At 40.0% G+C, this 16,188-nt stretch overlaps 1 protein-coding gene across 1 annotated transcript; it reads left to right on the top strand.

Annotated features, from left to right (window-relative positions):
• Positions 1-507: 507 nt before the first annotated feature.
• Positions 508-6,369, top strand: LOC131235117 (FHA domain-containing protein PS1). The gene is made up of 6 exons (XM_058232248.1): positions 508-901; positions 989-1,185; positions 1,930-3,414; positions 4,120-4,276; positions 4,695-5,080; positions 5,971-6,369. Exons 1-6 carry the CDS (start codon positions 598-600, stop codon positions 6,223-6,225), a joined length of 2,784 nt encoding a protein of 927 aa, XP_058088231.1. The 5' UTR covers positions 508-597; the 3' UTR covers positions 6,226-6,369.
• The last annotated feature ends 9,819 nt before the right edge of the window (positions 6,370-16,188 follow it).

The following is a 16,188-nucleotide window of genomic DNA, read 5'->3' as shown; positions in this document are numbered from 1 at the left end:
TAGCCGTTAGAAACGTACAACGGCTATCGTTTTTCTATTTAAATTCAAATCCCTGCATTTTAATCGATTTTATGAGTTGACTAGGCTGATAGTTAACCACCCTTCCAAAAATGGTGGTGACTCTTCCACCAAGCACATGGAGTAGTTGTATGACAATCTAGCGGTCCAAATCGTTGAAATGATTATGAGTTATGTATAGTTCAAAAATTACAATGAAAAGATGATAGTAACTATTGATTTTGACCTTGTAATCTGCACCACTAATTATTTTAATTTTATCCATCTATTTCATAACCACCATTTGGATGGTTAAAATTATTTAGTCTAAGTTATTTTATAAATATGTCCGTATGGATGGTTTGGATAACTGTACACGAGTCACCCGTGAGGAGGATGGTTCACCACCATTTTCAAAGTGGTGGTGAACCATCACTAGAGTTTGGCCTTGTTTCATTTCATTTCATTTCAAGAACCTCTTTTAAATTTCTCTCGTCTTTGTATTCTTCCCCTCTACTCTTCTCTCTCTCTCTCTCTCTCTCTCTCTCTCTCAATACCAAAGCAAAATCCAAGCATACCCAAGAAGAGAATTCCCTAGATATGGCAGAGAAGAAGGAGAAATCAAAGGAAGAAGAGGCGAAAATCCCCGTCTTCACGGTCCTGAAGAACGGTATCATTCTCAAGAACATCATCCTCAACAACCCCCCACCACTCTCCGGATCGCAATCCTCGAACGATGACAGAGAAAATGGCGAAAAACCCAATCAAGAAGATGAGGTATTGCTCGTCGGGCGACACCCAGATTGCCATATCGTGTTGGATCACCCCAGCATCAGCCGATTCCATCTCAAGATCAGGTCTCGGCCCTCATCGCAACAGCTTTCTGTGATCGACTTGTCGTCAGGTATTATCCAGAGGAAATCGTTTTTTTTTTTTCGCATTTTGATTGATTTCTGGGGTTCTGATTTCGTCGCTTCTTTTCTTGTTGCAGTTCATGGGACTTGGATTTCAGGGCGGAAGATCGAACCCCAAGTTGGACTGGAAATGGTGGAGGGCGATACGTTGAGGTTGGGTGCATCGACCAGGATTTACAAGTTGCTGTGGGTCCCATTGAGTCATGCGTTCGAGATTGAAAAACCGTTAATATCGCCGGAGGCTGTTCCTGAAGAGAAGGAAGAGAGATATCAGGTGAGACCTTCGCTTCTTTCTTCCTTTGCATTTCTTTCCATTTCTTGAATGAGATATAAAGGATATTAGGGTTTAGGGTTTAGATTCGTGGAGTTTCACACTAAAGGATTGAAGAAGTATTCAAAGGTTCATGTGGTGGTGTGGTAGGTTCGTGCAAGATCTTGGAAATTCATCAGGTTGGGCCCACCAAAAACATTCGCTGGCCTGAAATTAGGCCTGTCCACCCTCCAGGTGGCGGCATGTGAAAATGACCAACATCTGTAGAGTTTAGATTTAGAAATTTTAGATGGTGATCTAGGGTTTAGATTTGTGGCATGAAGGTGATAGAAGAGGTACTTTGACGTACATGTGAAGACATTGTATGTGTGTGCAAGATCTGGGCAATTCATTAGGTGCGGCCCACCACAAATATGTCCTGGCCTGAAAATCAGGTCATTCCACTCACCTGGTGGGCTGCATGTGTTCGATGGGTGGTTGTGATGAAAATGACCAGCTGTCTGCATTCAATGTACATGTTTGAGGCCCACCCGATCCAATGTGTTGGATCAACCTGTCTACTGGGCCTGGATTGGCAGGCCACACCCAATGAATTGCCTGGATCTCACATATGTGCCGTGAAGATTGTACCATATTTCAACACTGTCACACGAATCACCTTTGCAGGGCTCTTCTTGAATCTTCTTGAATCGATAGAATCCTATTTCTCAAATGCTCTGTCATAACAGACCTGATTGTTTCCTACAGGCTGCGATTCTCAAGTCACCCAAGAAGAAACAAAATGATTCATGGAGACTGAACATTCCATCAGCACCTCCCATGCCTGAATCCATGAATTCTTCATCGCCTGATGAAGTTTCTTCGGATGCCAAAATGCCCACAAAAAGAGAAAACCTGAACCTTGAGAAGGATTCTTTCACTGCCCAAAGTCTTTTCAAAGTTGAAAACAAGAGCCCAGAAAGAAGGAGATCAGAACAGAAACATTGGGCAGCATCGCTTGTTGCAGAATCTGTGGACTCCTCAATGCCTGATGAAGTTCGTTTTGAAGCTGATGCTCAATCGGAGAGACAAGACCGTAGCCGGGAAGTTTGTTTCACCACAGAAGAAGTATTACTGTCTGACACTAGAAAAAATGGAAGCCCGCCGATAAGAAGATCTGAACAGTGGAAAAAGTCATCGAGCCTTCAATCGAGAAGATGCAAACCTGTTAGCTTCCTTTCCATCCAAACTGGACGGACTGGAGAAAAGATGGGTGAAGGTTCTGATGCTGTGATCAAATTGGAAAACCAAAAGGAGAATATAGGTTTTGAACAATGCAAGAAAGAAGAACTGCTTTGCAAGCTTCTTTTCGATGAATCATTTCAGTCGGATAAGGAGAATCTGACTCTGATGACTTCCACCGGTCCGACATCAAAAAAGGGTAGTCTTGAAAAGATGGGTGAAGGTTCTGATTCTGTGATCGAAACAGAAAACCAGAAAGAGAATGCAAATGTTGAACAATGCAAGAGAGAAGAGCTGCTTTGCAAGGCTGTCTTTGAAGAATCATTTCAGTCAGATAAGGAGAATCTGACCCCAATAGCTTCTGCTGGTTTGAAATCAAAGAAGGGTACTCTTGAAATGATGCAGATGGAATTCCAGAAATCGTCTTTGAAGGGAGAAGAACTGCTTTGCAAGGATCTTCTAGAAGAATCATTTCAGTCAGATAAGGAGAATCTGACCCCAATAGCTTCTGCTGGTTTGAAATCAAAGAAGGGTACTCTTGCAATGATGCAGATGGAATTCCAGAAATCTTCAAAGGGAGAAGAACCGCTTTGCAAGGATCTTCTATTTGAATCCTTTAAGTCGGATCAGGAGAATCTGACTCCGTTAACTTCCATTGGTCTGAAATCAAAGAAAGGAAGTCTTGAAATGAAGCAGATGGAAATGCACAAATCGTCTTCAAAGGGCGTTGTTGCCGGCTTGGATATGGAGGAAGACATGTTTCCTTCAGACAAAGAGAATCTGACACCAAGCCTCTCCCAAGATTCAAAATTGAAGAAACCCACTTCCAAAAGCCGACCGAGGTTTAAACTGGACATGATGAAGAAAAATGCCGTAAGGGTGCCATTTCAGTCTCTACTAGAAAGCTCTATTGACAAAAGCAAGTCAGTTTCAGTTCTCAATGCTACTTCAAGAAATAGCAATTCTATCAGCCATAGCCAAACTAATGGAAACAATAGCACTTCTTCTGCTGTAAGTGGATTGCATCTTCTGATTCTTCATTTCAATTTCTATTTAGTAAAAATTTTTAGGAGTTACAGGTTCCTGAGAAAATGCATAGCTTGTCATTATATTATTTTGTTGTACTGGTTGGGCCTGCAGTTTTGGTGATAGACCCATTATTCTGATGGCCCATTGGTTAAAGTGGAAAGGTCCTAAAATATCCCAGATTGGAGGATCCCTAACTGTTCAATCAGTTTCCTACTGATAGATGGTTAAGAAAAAGATTACCAGATTGGGCCTGCAGTTTTGGTGATAGACCCATTATTCTGATTGCCCATTGGTTGAAGTGGAAAAGTCCTAAAATATCACAGATTGGATGGTTAAGAAAAATATTACCAGATTGGGCCTGCAGTTTTGGTGATAGACCCATTATTCTGATTGCCCATTGGTTGAAGTGGAAAAGTCATAAAATATCACAGATTGGAGGATCCTAACTGTTCAATCAGTTGCTTACTGATAGATGGTTAAGAAAAAGATTACCACATTTGCCTTCATGGAAAGGTTAGTATCTTTCATTGCAGGTGATTTTTGGGGCATCCTATTAATGGTGGGGCACGTTAGATTAACTGTCTAGACCACCAAACTGTGGACTCCACATACATGTACAGACCCCATAAGCCCCTAATTCTAAAGATATGGCATCTCTATACTGAAATATATTCAATTGTGTGACAGAGCCAGTCTGTGGATCAAGCTGTTCATAAATTGGGAGAAGGGAAAAAGAAATGGAACATGGTAGTGGACACAAGTTGCCTGCTTAATGAAGAATCAAGAAGGTCGCTAAAGCTATTAGAAGGTCTCAAGGGGACCCACCTCATCATTCCAAGGATGGGTAATTAGATCTAGCTTTTAAATCAATGTGAATATTTTAGAGGAAAAAAAAGAAGGAAGAAGGAAATCAACAGCAAGGCAGCGTTTGGTTGCACTATTTAACTGAATAACTATAGTAAAATAAAGTGGAAACAGCCTAACTGCAATTACATCAGCATTTATATGATATTCGGCTCCACGATTGCAATTATCTTATGTATGAGTTGGAATTGGAAGGACTTTAGTTTCAATTCGAGGCTACTTCCTCATTATGAATGCTATGAAAAGTGATTGCAATTTAGCCATTTCCTCTATATCAAACTAGTTATTGCAATTCAGCTCAATGGTGCATCCAAATGCAGCCTAAACTATTCAAATAGACCATCTTTCAATTCTTAAATCTTAAGATGGTTCATTGTTTACTCCTCTCTCCTTCACAGTCATAAGGGAACTCGACTGTCTGAAGCGACGAGGAAGCCGGTTTAGAAAGGCCAACGAGGCTTCTTCAATATTGCAATGGATCGAAGAGTGCATGGTGAAAACAAGCTGGTGGATTCACGTTCAGAGCTCGGTGGAGAGCGTGCCGATAGCACCGACCCCACCTGTTTCTCCTCGATCCCGATTAAGTGAGGGAAGTAATGAGTTTCCTGGCAGTACCACTAATTCAGTGCCATTTTCTACCTGTGGAAGTTTGATGGAAATTGTCTCACCGACGGCAGAAGACCATATCCTTGAATGTGCTCTCCTCTTCAAAAGAATTAAAGATGATGGGCAGCTCGTCCTTCTTACAAATGAAATTGCTCTGAAGATCAAAGCAATGGCAGAGGTATTACTTTCCAATGGCTTTCTTTTGTCTTCTATTCCATCGAGATGTATTATATCATGACTGACCAAAGAAACCACTCTTTTTGTTCCACCCAGTAGTAAGGGGCTGTATTCCCACTTTCAGCAATCTAACCCATTCATCTGCTGTGGTCCCCATCATGTAATGGGCCATGCCCCAGTATCTTCCCCCATCGGATGAACCTAACGAATCGGATTGCTGGCTTGAAAATGTACAATTACATCCCCCATCAGATGAACATAACAAATCTGATTGCTGGCTTGCAAATGTGCAATTACATCCCCCATCGGATGAACCTAACGAATCTGATTGCTGGCTTGCAAATGTACAATTACATCCCATGGTCCACATTTATTGGAAAAATTTACCCAATTGCTGGGATTATCTAATGGGGGAGAATTTTTGGGCATAAACAATGTCGTGCCTGCTATATGATGTTTGTTCACCAGATGGTGGGCCCCAACATAGAGTTTTGTTGGGATCATCTGATGGGGGAGAATTTTTTGGGCATAAACAATGTCGCACCTGCTATATGAATGTTTGCTCACCAGATGGTGGCCCCTACGAGTTTTGTTGGGATCACGTGATGGGGGAGAGTTTTTGGGCATACACAATGTTGTGCCTGCTATATGATTGTTGGTTCACCAAAAGGTGGGCCCCAACATAGAATTTTTGGGCATACACAATGTTGTCCCTGCTATATGAATGTTGGTTCGCGAAAAGGGGGCCCCAACATAGAGTTTTGTTGGTCTGGACAAAGTGGTCGATCGGACAATATCAGTTTCCTCTTTCCTTGAGTTGTGTTTCTATTTGAGAGAGATATGAGTAAAACTAGAAGCGAGGCTTTTTTTTTTTTTTTCTTTCTGTTTCAGGGATTGATTTGCGAGACAGCAACAGAGTTCCGTGAGAGTCTTGTGAATCCATGCTCAAAGAGGTTTATGTGGGTAGAGAGCACTCCAATCGGACCGACTTGGTCATCTTGCTTGGATGATGCTGGTCTGAAGGAGAACTACCGTCACTGCCCGCCTGCTGTGAGGAAGACGGCGAAGGTGGCTGAGGGTGCTAAGGGTTTGAAGCTTATACTGCTCCATAATTCTCATTATGGGCAGATGAATCCAGTCAAATGAACATTGTCCTTCTGCTACTGTAATTCAACTGCTACATTTTTTCTGAGAACCTCAAGTCAATTCAGTGATTGAATTTCTTGAAGTTGCATTACATTCCACATGTACTAATCAACTCGATTCAATGAAAGTACTTGTTTTTCATCATCTTCAAAATGGTTTTGGTGGGCCTGCAATCATGGTGATTTAGTGACTGAATTTGTTTCACGGGTGTCGCGTGCCAGATTGATGTGGGGTTTATTAGATAAATAACAAATGAGAGGAGCATGTAGACCTGCTTTCATTGACTGCACGTGGGCCCCTCGTCGTATGATGTTCATGCAGAAGGGTCACCCCATGATCTGACTTTTGTATGCATGGTGAGAATTTCTGATTGGTGCAGTTTTTCTGTGTGGTCCACTTATGGTGAAATCCAGATCATCACATGGTTGGCAGGAGTGAAATGCGATGCTCTGATCAATGACACCGAACATGGAGCCGTGTGATGTTTCGCTTGTATTACTGATACACTTCAAATTGGGACTTCACATTGATAAAAGGAAATGAGAAATAATGTATGTAATTTTCGAGGTTTTGGGTGCGTTTGGTTGCAACAAATATCAGCAAATCTTGATATTTTGCACCAAATTAGACTAATTTGGTGATATTTTCATGCAACAGAACACACCCTTACCTAATTTATCCTTAATTTGAAATAGAGTTTCAAGTGGAGAGTGCAGATTTAACTTCGATCAAAGGATGAAAGGATGATATGGTGGGCCACATGTTGATGAGCCATGTCAAAGTGAGTGTTCTGTTGGCAAGTAGATGGCAAGTAGCCAAAAAAATTTAGGAACCATCTGCATTCAGACAACTAAACTCATGGCAAGTAGATGGTCAGAGTTGTCCAATCACTGCAATTTTTTTGCCTATAGCCCATCTATGCTGATCAAGGATCCCAATCGCCACATGTTATCACAGCCACTTGTGTTTTCCTTCTTTTACGTTCATCTCGTTATCCTTTCTGGCTTAGGGCATATTTTGCGAACCAGGACCAGATAGGACTCTGCCACTCACCGGGTCCTGAGTTGACTAGGGGAATTTTTTATTTCTATTTTAGTTGTTATTTACATATTTATATAGAGGCATGCTCACCTACGCACGTACGCACATGCGCACCTTTGCACACGTGTCATGGGTGTCGAATCCGAACAGACCATAAGATGTGGAATCCCATGAAACCTCAAGGGGTGAATTTTCACCCTGATCTAAGATTCTGGTGGGCCATAGAAAAGAGAAATTCAAATCAAGGTAAGAAACTGTTTTCATTTTTCATGGCCCACCAAAGTTTTGGATCAAAGTAAAATTTGGAACCAGGAGGTTTCATGAGGTTCTGCTTCATGTGGACTGTTCAGATTTTTGAGAATCATCAGATATGATGAGTTCTCAAAAAAGTTCGTATGTAGTACGTACGAACTGGTTCGCAGGTGAGCGTTTCCATTTACGCATAATTAGGAGTGGGATTTTATTATTATTATTTTTTTTTTTTGTGAAGTGTCACCCTTTCTATGCATAATTACATAGAAGTATCCAAAAAATTTTCTTTAATTTGAGAGGTCTCTTTATTTTACAATTTTCTGTCATATCCATAGCTCTCTCTGAAAAATAACTGAAGTATCCCTAAGAGGGAATCAAATCTTTGCATATATTGATGGAAGAATCAGTCCCAACTCATTTCCAACATCTTAGAACAGTTGACATTGCTACTCTTGAATGGTCTAGATTGTTGTCCGCTGTAGTTTTGAAAGGTTAAGATAGCTGTTCACCTACTTTTGAATGGTCCGAATTACTAACCACCTAATAGTGAACAGTCTCCATCATTTTCCACCATTTTGGAATGGTCCAGATCTCTTTATGTACTTCCAATGGTTAAGATCGTTGTTCACTGTTATTACTTTTAAGGGGCATTTAAAAATAAGCTAAACTTGGTTACTCAGATTTTCGCTGTAAAGTGGTAAAATAAAGTGACCCCTCAAAATATATATGGTCACATTTTATTTTATTTTATTTTATTTTTTTGTGTGTGTGTGGTGATGTTTAATTAGGCCAAACTTATTGGCCTCTTTGTTGGATGTAGGCCAGTGGGGCCCACTGGTGAGCAATCACTAGTGGGTGGGTCCCACATGTTTAGGTTTTCTCCGGTCTTTTTCATTCGGTTGAGATTTCAAATTCAACTTTGAATTTGAAATATGATAAGAAATAGGGATTTGACCGGATAATATGGTTTCATCCTATCTCATCCGATCTCTCCCTCCTTTCCTATAAAAAGGGATGCGTTCTCTCTCTCGCATTCAACAATCATACGAAATACCAAGAATATACAGAGAGATATAGTGTGCACGGTAGTCTATCCATCTTAGCTTGTCCTTGGGACGATCTGATCCATAAATCACAATCCGGGGCCACTATATATCGTAGGATCAGAGGTGTGAATAGTTCCATCTGCTCCAGTAGTGGCTACTCGCACGTTGCAATGATTAGATCGAATCAAAGCAATCTGTAGGTAATAGGTCCCTGCACGTGGCTGCAATCCACGTCGTAAAGTAGATAATACTAGGCGAATATCGGGTCTACAATACGCAGGTCATTTTACATAAGGTACGACTCATCTCATAACCTCATAACCTGGTTTTAATTTCAGGCCATAACATTGATCGCATGTAACGGAATGGTGCAATTATATTATTCGACTTTATCAATTTCATCTTCAATCTTTATAAGATTGTAGGCGGATACAACTCACTCATATCCTCATCCTTTATTATTCACAATAAAGGGAAGTTCATACCTCAATATATAAACATAGCCCCAAATGTACCTCTCTTGTACATTCAAGGTTGGTCAACCCGTGCGAGTGGGTGACCAGCCTGCCGACAAGAAATAGAAATCCTACATGATTTCAAGGTAAATGCTGATGATCTTCGTACCTAGTTATATTAATGTTCAATACTGAATAAAAAGGAATATAATATTCATTAATGAAAGATCAAAGGTACTACAAAACAAGTACATCAGTCAAGCTTTCTTCAATCCCATATGCCTAACGTGAACCTGAAATAAATCTCTAGCTATAGGTTTCGTTATGGGATCAGCCATCATCTCCTTAGTAGGAATGTAGCTGAGGGCGACCTTCTTATCTCTCACTTGATCACGGACGTAATGATACTTGATCTTAATGTACTTAGATTTCTGGTGGTGTTTATGGTCCTTTGCCAAGTCAATGACAGAAGTATTGTCTATCTTCAGCGATATAGGCTGACGAACACTTGGTACAACACCCAGACTCAATAGAAATCTGCGAACCTATACACACTCCTGAACTGCAGCACAACATGCAATGTACTCGGCCTCCATAGATGAAAGAGCTGTGGATGTCTGTTTCTTACTCGACCATGAGATAGCTCCTCCTCTGAGTAAGAATACATATCCTGAAGTAGACTTTCCCTCGTCGGCGTCATTACCCCAAGCAGCATCTGAATATCCTTTGAGCTCGAGGCTTGTGCCTTCATAACACAACATTAGGTCTTTTGTTCCTCTATGATAGCGAAATATACGTTTGACGGCTTGCCAATGAGACTGTCCCGGGTTACTCTAATAATGGCTGACTATGCCAACTGCATAGCTAATATCCGGTCTAGTGTAAAGCATAGCATACATTAAGCTCCCTACTGCACTTGCATAAGGTACTGAGGACATAGCCAATTTCTCGGCTTCAGTTTAGGGACACGATTGCCTGTCTAACTTGGTAGCTTTATCCATAGGGGTTTCAACAGCTTTTGAATTTTTCATCCTGAACCGCTTTAAGATTTTTTGTATATAGGTTGCTTGAGACAAGCCTAAAATTTTTTTAGGGCGATCCCTGATGATTTTTATCCCAAGAATAAAGTTGGCTTCACCGAGGTCTTTCATCTCAAAGTTCGAGAATAGCCAATCTTTAGTCAATATTAACAATTGCATGTCATTACCAGCAAACAGGATATCGTCTAAATATAGAGATAGTATCAGAAAAGATCTTTCAGACCGTTTCATTTATACACAATGATCTTCTTCACTCATCGTGAATCCAAAAGTAGTGATGGCCAAGTGAAACCTCATGTACCACTGTCTTGAAGATTGCTTCAGCCCATAGATAGATTTTAATAGCTTGCAGACTTTCTTTGGATGCTTTTTGTCCACATAACCCATGGGTTGTTGCATGTATATCTCTTCATCCAAGTCACCATTTAAGAATGCGGTCTTTACATCCATCTGATATAACTCTAAGTTTAAACTTACGACAATGGACAAGATCATGCGGATTGAGGAGAACTTTGCAACAGGTGAAAAGGTCTCCTCGTAATCAATGCCTTCTTGTTGTGTAAAACCTTTAGCAACTAATCGTGCTTTATACTTGTCCACTGTACCATCTGCCTTTCTTTTGATTTCATGAGGTTATGCTTCATGCGGACCGTTTAGATTTATAAGACTCATCAGATGTGATGAGTTCTTTAAAAAAAAAGGATTCGCATGTAGTACGATACGACCTAGATCGCAGGTGAGCGTTCCGCCAGCTGAAAGTGACGTCTCTCTATTGAGATGTCACACTCTATAGCTGTTGTGCTAATGTACACGTGTGTACACGTCATTTTAATCTGTACACGTGTGTACACGTCATTCTAATCTGCAATAGCTAATCTGTACACGTGTGTACACGTCATTCTAATCAGAGCATATTTAACGGCGGATCTCCGATTATATTCATCTAAAAAGGTAAGTAACCCATCCTTTTTTTTGGATTGGAATCCATGTTTTACGAATGGTATCAAATCAACATGTGTACGGTGGATTAGTTTTTGTATACACGTATGCCATGTGCATGTAAGCCCGATTATGATGGACCAAGATGATCATGTAGATCTTTATGATTCCATACACCTTAATGTACACCATGTTATTGGTTTATGGAATGGTCCACATAATGTACCCCATGCGTATACATCATATCCACCAATAGTTGTTTAATAAAAATACATCTACTAATAGATGTTGTATTGAACTACACCACTTAAAGGCGTGCTCACCTACGCACCTTTACACACGTGTCATTGGTGTCAAATCCGAATGGTCAATAAGATGCGGAATCCCATGAAACCTCAGGAGGTGAATTTTCACACTTATCTAAGATTTTAGTAGGCCATAGCAAAGAGAAATTCAAATTGAGGGAAGAAAATGTTTGAATTTGTAATGGCCCACCAAAGTTTTGATTCGAAGTAAAAATTGGTACCAAGGGATTTCATGAGCTTATGCTTCATGTGGACTGTTCAGATTTATAAGACTCATTAGATGTGATGAGTTCTCAAATTAAAAAAAAAAGAATTCGCATGTAGTACGATACGACCTGGATCGCAGGTGAGCGTTCCGCCAGCTGAAAGTGACGTCTCTCTATTGAGATGTCACACTCTATAGCTGTTGTGCTAATGTCCACATGTGTACACGTGTTGGCTAATCTGCAAGTACACATGTTGGCTAATCTGCAATAGCTAATCTGTACACGTGTGTACACGTCATTCTAATCTGCAATAGAAATCTGCGAACCCATACACACTCCTGAACTGCAGCACAACATGCAATGTACTCAGCCTCCATATATGAAAGAGCTGTGGATGTCTGTTTCTTACTCGACCATGAAATAGCTCCTCCTCCGAGTAAGAATATATATCCTGAAGTAGACTTTCCCTCGTCTGCGTCATTACCCCAAGCAGCATCTGAATATCCTTTGAACTCGAGGCTTGTGCCTTCATAACACAACATTAGGTCTTTTGTTCCTCTAAGATAGCGGAATATACGTTTGACGGCTTGCCAATGTGACTGTCCCGGGTTACTCTGATAACGCCTGACTATGCCAACTGCATAGCTAATATCCGATCTGGTGCAAAGCATAGCATACATTAAGCTCCCTACTGCACTTGCATAAGGTACTGAGAACATAGCCAATTTCTCGGCTTTAGTCTGGGGACACGATTTCCTATCTAGCTTGGTAGCTTTATCCATAGGGATTTCAACAGCTTTTGAATTTTTCATCCTGAACCGCTTTAAGATCTTTTGTATATAGGTTGCTTGAGACAAGCCTAAAAATTTCTTAGGGCGATTCCTGATGATTTTTACCCCAAGAATAAAGTTGGCTTCACCGAGGTCTTTCATCTCAAAGTTCAAGAATAGCTAATCTTTAGTCAATATTAACAATTGCATGTCATTACCGGCTAACAGGATATCGTCTACATATAGAAATAGTATCAGAAAAGATCTTTCAGACCGTTTCATGTATACACAATGATCTTCTTCACTCATCGTGAATCCAAAAGTAGTGATGGCCAAGTGGAACCTCATGTACCACTGTCTTGAAGATTGCTTCAGCCCATAGATAGATTTTAACAACTTGCAGACTTTCTTTGGATGCTTTTTGTCCACATAACCCATGGGTTGTTGCATGTATATCTCTTCATCCAAGTCACCATATAAGAATGCGGTCTTTATATCTATCTGATATAACTCTAAGTTTAAACTTACGACAATGGACAAAATCATGCGGATTGAGGAGAACTTTGCAACAGGTGAATAGGTCTCCTTGTAATCAATGCCTTCCTGTTGTGTAAAACCTTTAGCAACTAATCGTGCTTTATACTTATCTAATGTACCATCTGCCTTTCTTTTGATTTTAAGTACACATTTATTACCTATCGCTTTACGATTGGAAGGCAGATCAACAAGTTCCTAGGCTTTATTTTTCTCCATGGAGGCGATCTCTTTGTCCATAGCATTTACCCAATCGGCCGAGTTAGAAGATAATAATGCATCCTGATATGAATCAGGTTCATCATCATCAACTGCAATGCAAGAGAATGTTTGCCCCTCAATATCGAAGTATCTTCGGGGAATCAATCCTCTTTCGCTTCCACGTAACTCAAGAGCCTGCTGAGATGTCCTCCCACTGTCCTGGTGAACTATAGGAGCATCTTCATCTTGAAGAGCAGAACTCCCACTCTCCTGACATACATTGGGTATTTCAAAAAGTTCTATTGGAACCTTTTGCTTCATTCGGCTTGGGTATCTATCTTCAACGAAGGTCACGTCTCGGGATTGTAAGTGCTATAGTTTCTATCCCTATGTGTTGTCAAATTTGTAGTGCCAAAATCACTATTATACTCTGTTATATATAACTTGCATAAGTGAAGCTCTCTCAAGGATCAACATACATGAACAAGCTAAGCTCACATCAAGCAAAGCTCTCAAGTACAAGACTCAAGATCTTGAATGAAAGAACTGATCACAAGACAAGACTCTTGAATGCAAGAACTGCTCACAAGACTCAAGCTGAAAAGAAAAAGAAAGTACAAGGCAAGACTCAAGCTGAACTCAAGACTCAAGCTGAAACTCAAGCCACTTTCATGATTGAGCTACTTTAAGGTTTAGTCTACATCAAGACTTCAAGGCTCATTCTTCATGGTCTCTTGTTTCAATGTCCATACTTCATGATTGAGGTTTGTTTGACCATAGGATGACCTTAGAAGTAGGTCATTTCGGATACATAAGTCGAATGTTATTTTACATGTGATTGGTCTGTTCTTCGACCAGTCTTAGGTCTGCTTCGACTAGTCCTAGACTTGCTTCGACCGATCTAAACATTTCCTGGATCGATCGTAAGTTTGTTACAAATTAGGATAAAATCTGTAGCCTTCGACTAGTCACGGAATGCATTCGACCGATCGTAGGAGCAGTGTTTACGCATCTTCGACCGATCGTAGAATCTACGACTCGAAGTCCAACCTTTGCGGGACCTACGACCGATCGAAGGAAACCTACGACGATCGTAGGTGACCTACGACCGATCGTAGGAGGGCTACGACGATCGTAGAACGGTCTGCGCTTATCCCGCCTAATCTTTCAAATATCTCTTATGGCTTCGACTAGTCGAAGAGGACCAGTCGAAGACCTGATCTTCTCACCTATAAATAGAGCACAAATCTCAAAAGAAATCATCGATTTAATTATAGTATTCAAGCCAATCTTCGTCGAACTTCTGAGAGATAATTTTGTGCTCCATTTAAGCTAAGTGTGCTTATTTAATATCTTCTTTCCTTAGCTTTATTTTAATTGATTTTGTTTCTTATATTCCAATCTGATTTGATAAAGAGGAATTGTTATTCCCTTTCTTTGGAATCAAAATCAATTAAGGCAAGCCCTATTTGGTTTAATTTAAAATCTATTAGAACTAGAACCATTGTAATCAAGTACTGGACTTTGAACTTGGACATTCAATCATCTACTTTGATTTGGTTCTACCGGGCTGCTACAACGAAGGAGATTTTCAGGTATTTTACATATTGTAAATTCCTTTCTATTATTTTGGTTTCTTTCAAGATTTGCCAGAAAAATCTTGTTATATTGGTTATCTGAGGAAAGCCAGGAAAACTCAGAAGTGGGGTTTTTTTTTTAATTGTGTAAGCCCACATATAAAGACACAATTGTAAGGGTTTTGGGTGAACCTGGGAAAACCTATTTGTTAGTAAACGCTAATATCCCCTGTGTGAGGATATTAGGAGTGGAGTAGCTTTTTGTGTGGCTGTTGTATAACAGTTGGTGAACACACAGGCGAACCACTATAATCCCTTGAGTTGTGGTTGATTGTTTTATTCTTCTAATTTTTTATTCTTTTTGTGGGATGTATGTATGGTGGTGAATGTTGTAATTATTTCAAGCTTTGTGAGAATGTTGTAATAGCTTAGAATTTACTTTCTGCTATTCCTTTATAAGCTTGATTTTCAATTTCATTTGAAAGTTGTTCAGAGGTTGCCTGCCATTTTTATGGTGTATGGCTGTCCCTAGAACAATACATTTTTAATTACAAGTTATTTCATTTCAGTTTATATTTAATTCTGTATTCCTCTTCGATTTGAGACTTGATACAAAGACCTTTCTAGAAATAAGGTTGTCCTACCATAAACTCTGTTTTTGGTGTAAGGTTGTCCTTAGAATAACGTTTGTATCAACCTCTCAAGATCTGAATCTTGAGGTTGTTTTTCTTTCCTGCATATTATTTAATTTGGCTATCTTTTCTTTATTATTCCGCTGTTATAAGTTTTTATTTGGCATTATCCTATTCACCCCCCCTCTAGGACATATAGCTTGGCCTTTTCAAGTGGTATCAAAGCTTAATAGCTCCTTTTTAATTCTTGGATTTAATTCCTGAGCTAACGATTTAAGCTATTCAGATGTCAAATTTTGATAGCCTTTCAGTCACTAGGCCTCCACCCTTTGATGGCTCCAACTATGCTTATTGGAAAGCCAGAATGAGGATCTTCCTCAAATCAATGGATGAAAATGTGTGGCAAGCCACGGTGGTGAATGGAATCCTCCTATCATGGAAGTTCTTGGGGTTGATGGTTCAAAGTCTATGAAAACCACACCATATTACCAATGGACCACCCTTGAAAAAAGTGAGAGTAGTGCAAATGCTAAAGCACTAAATGCAATTACTTGCGCACTATCACCGGATGAGTTCAAAAGAATCATTTCCTGTGATTCTGCAAAGCAAGCTTGGGATATATTAGAAATGACACACGAGGGTACTACAATTGTCAAAAATCTAAAGTCCAACTCCTCACAACCAGATTTGAAGAAATTCATATGGAGGAAAATGAGATGTTTATGGACTTTTACACTAGATTGAATGACATTGTAAACTCAATGTGGGGTCTTGGCGATAAAATCCCAGAAAGTAAAGTATGTGCAAAAATATTACGCTCCCTTCTGAACGGTTCAATTCTAAAGTAACCGCAATCCAGGAACTTCGTGATACGGATAATATGAGGGTTGAAGAACTAGTTAGTTCTCTACAAACCTATGAGTTAAACTTTAAAGCTCCTAAAGGTAAATCTATCGCTCTAAAAT

Source organism: Magnolia sinica, chromosome 19 (genome assembly GCF_029962835.1).
Source record: "Magnolia sinica isolate HGM2019 chromosome 19, MsV1, whole genome shotgun sequence".
NCBI classification, from domain to species: Eukaryota; Viridiplantae; Streptophyta; class Magnoliopsida; order Magnoliales; family Magnoliaceae; genus Magnolia; species Magnolia sinica.
Note: the sequence above shows the minus strand (reverse complement) of the source record. Positions and strands in the feature narration are given on the sequence as shown.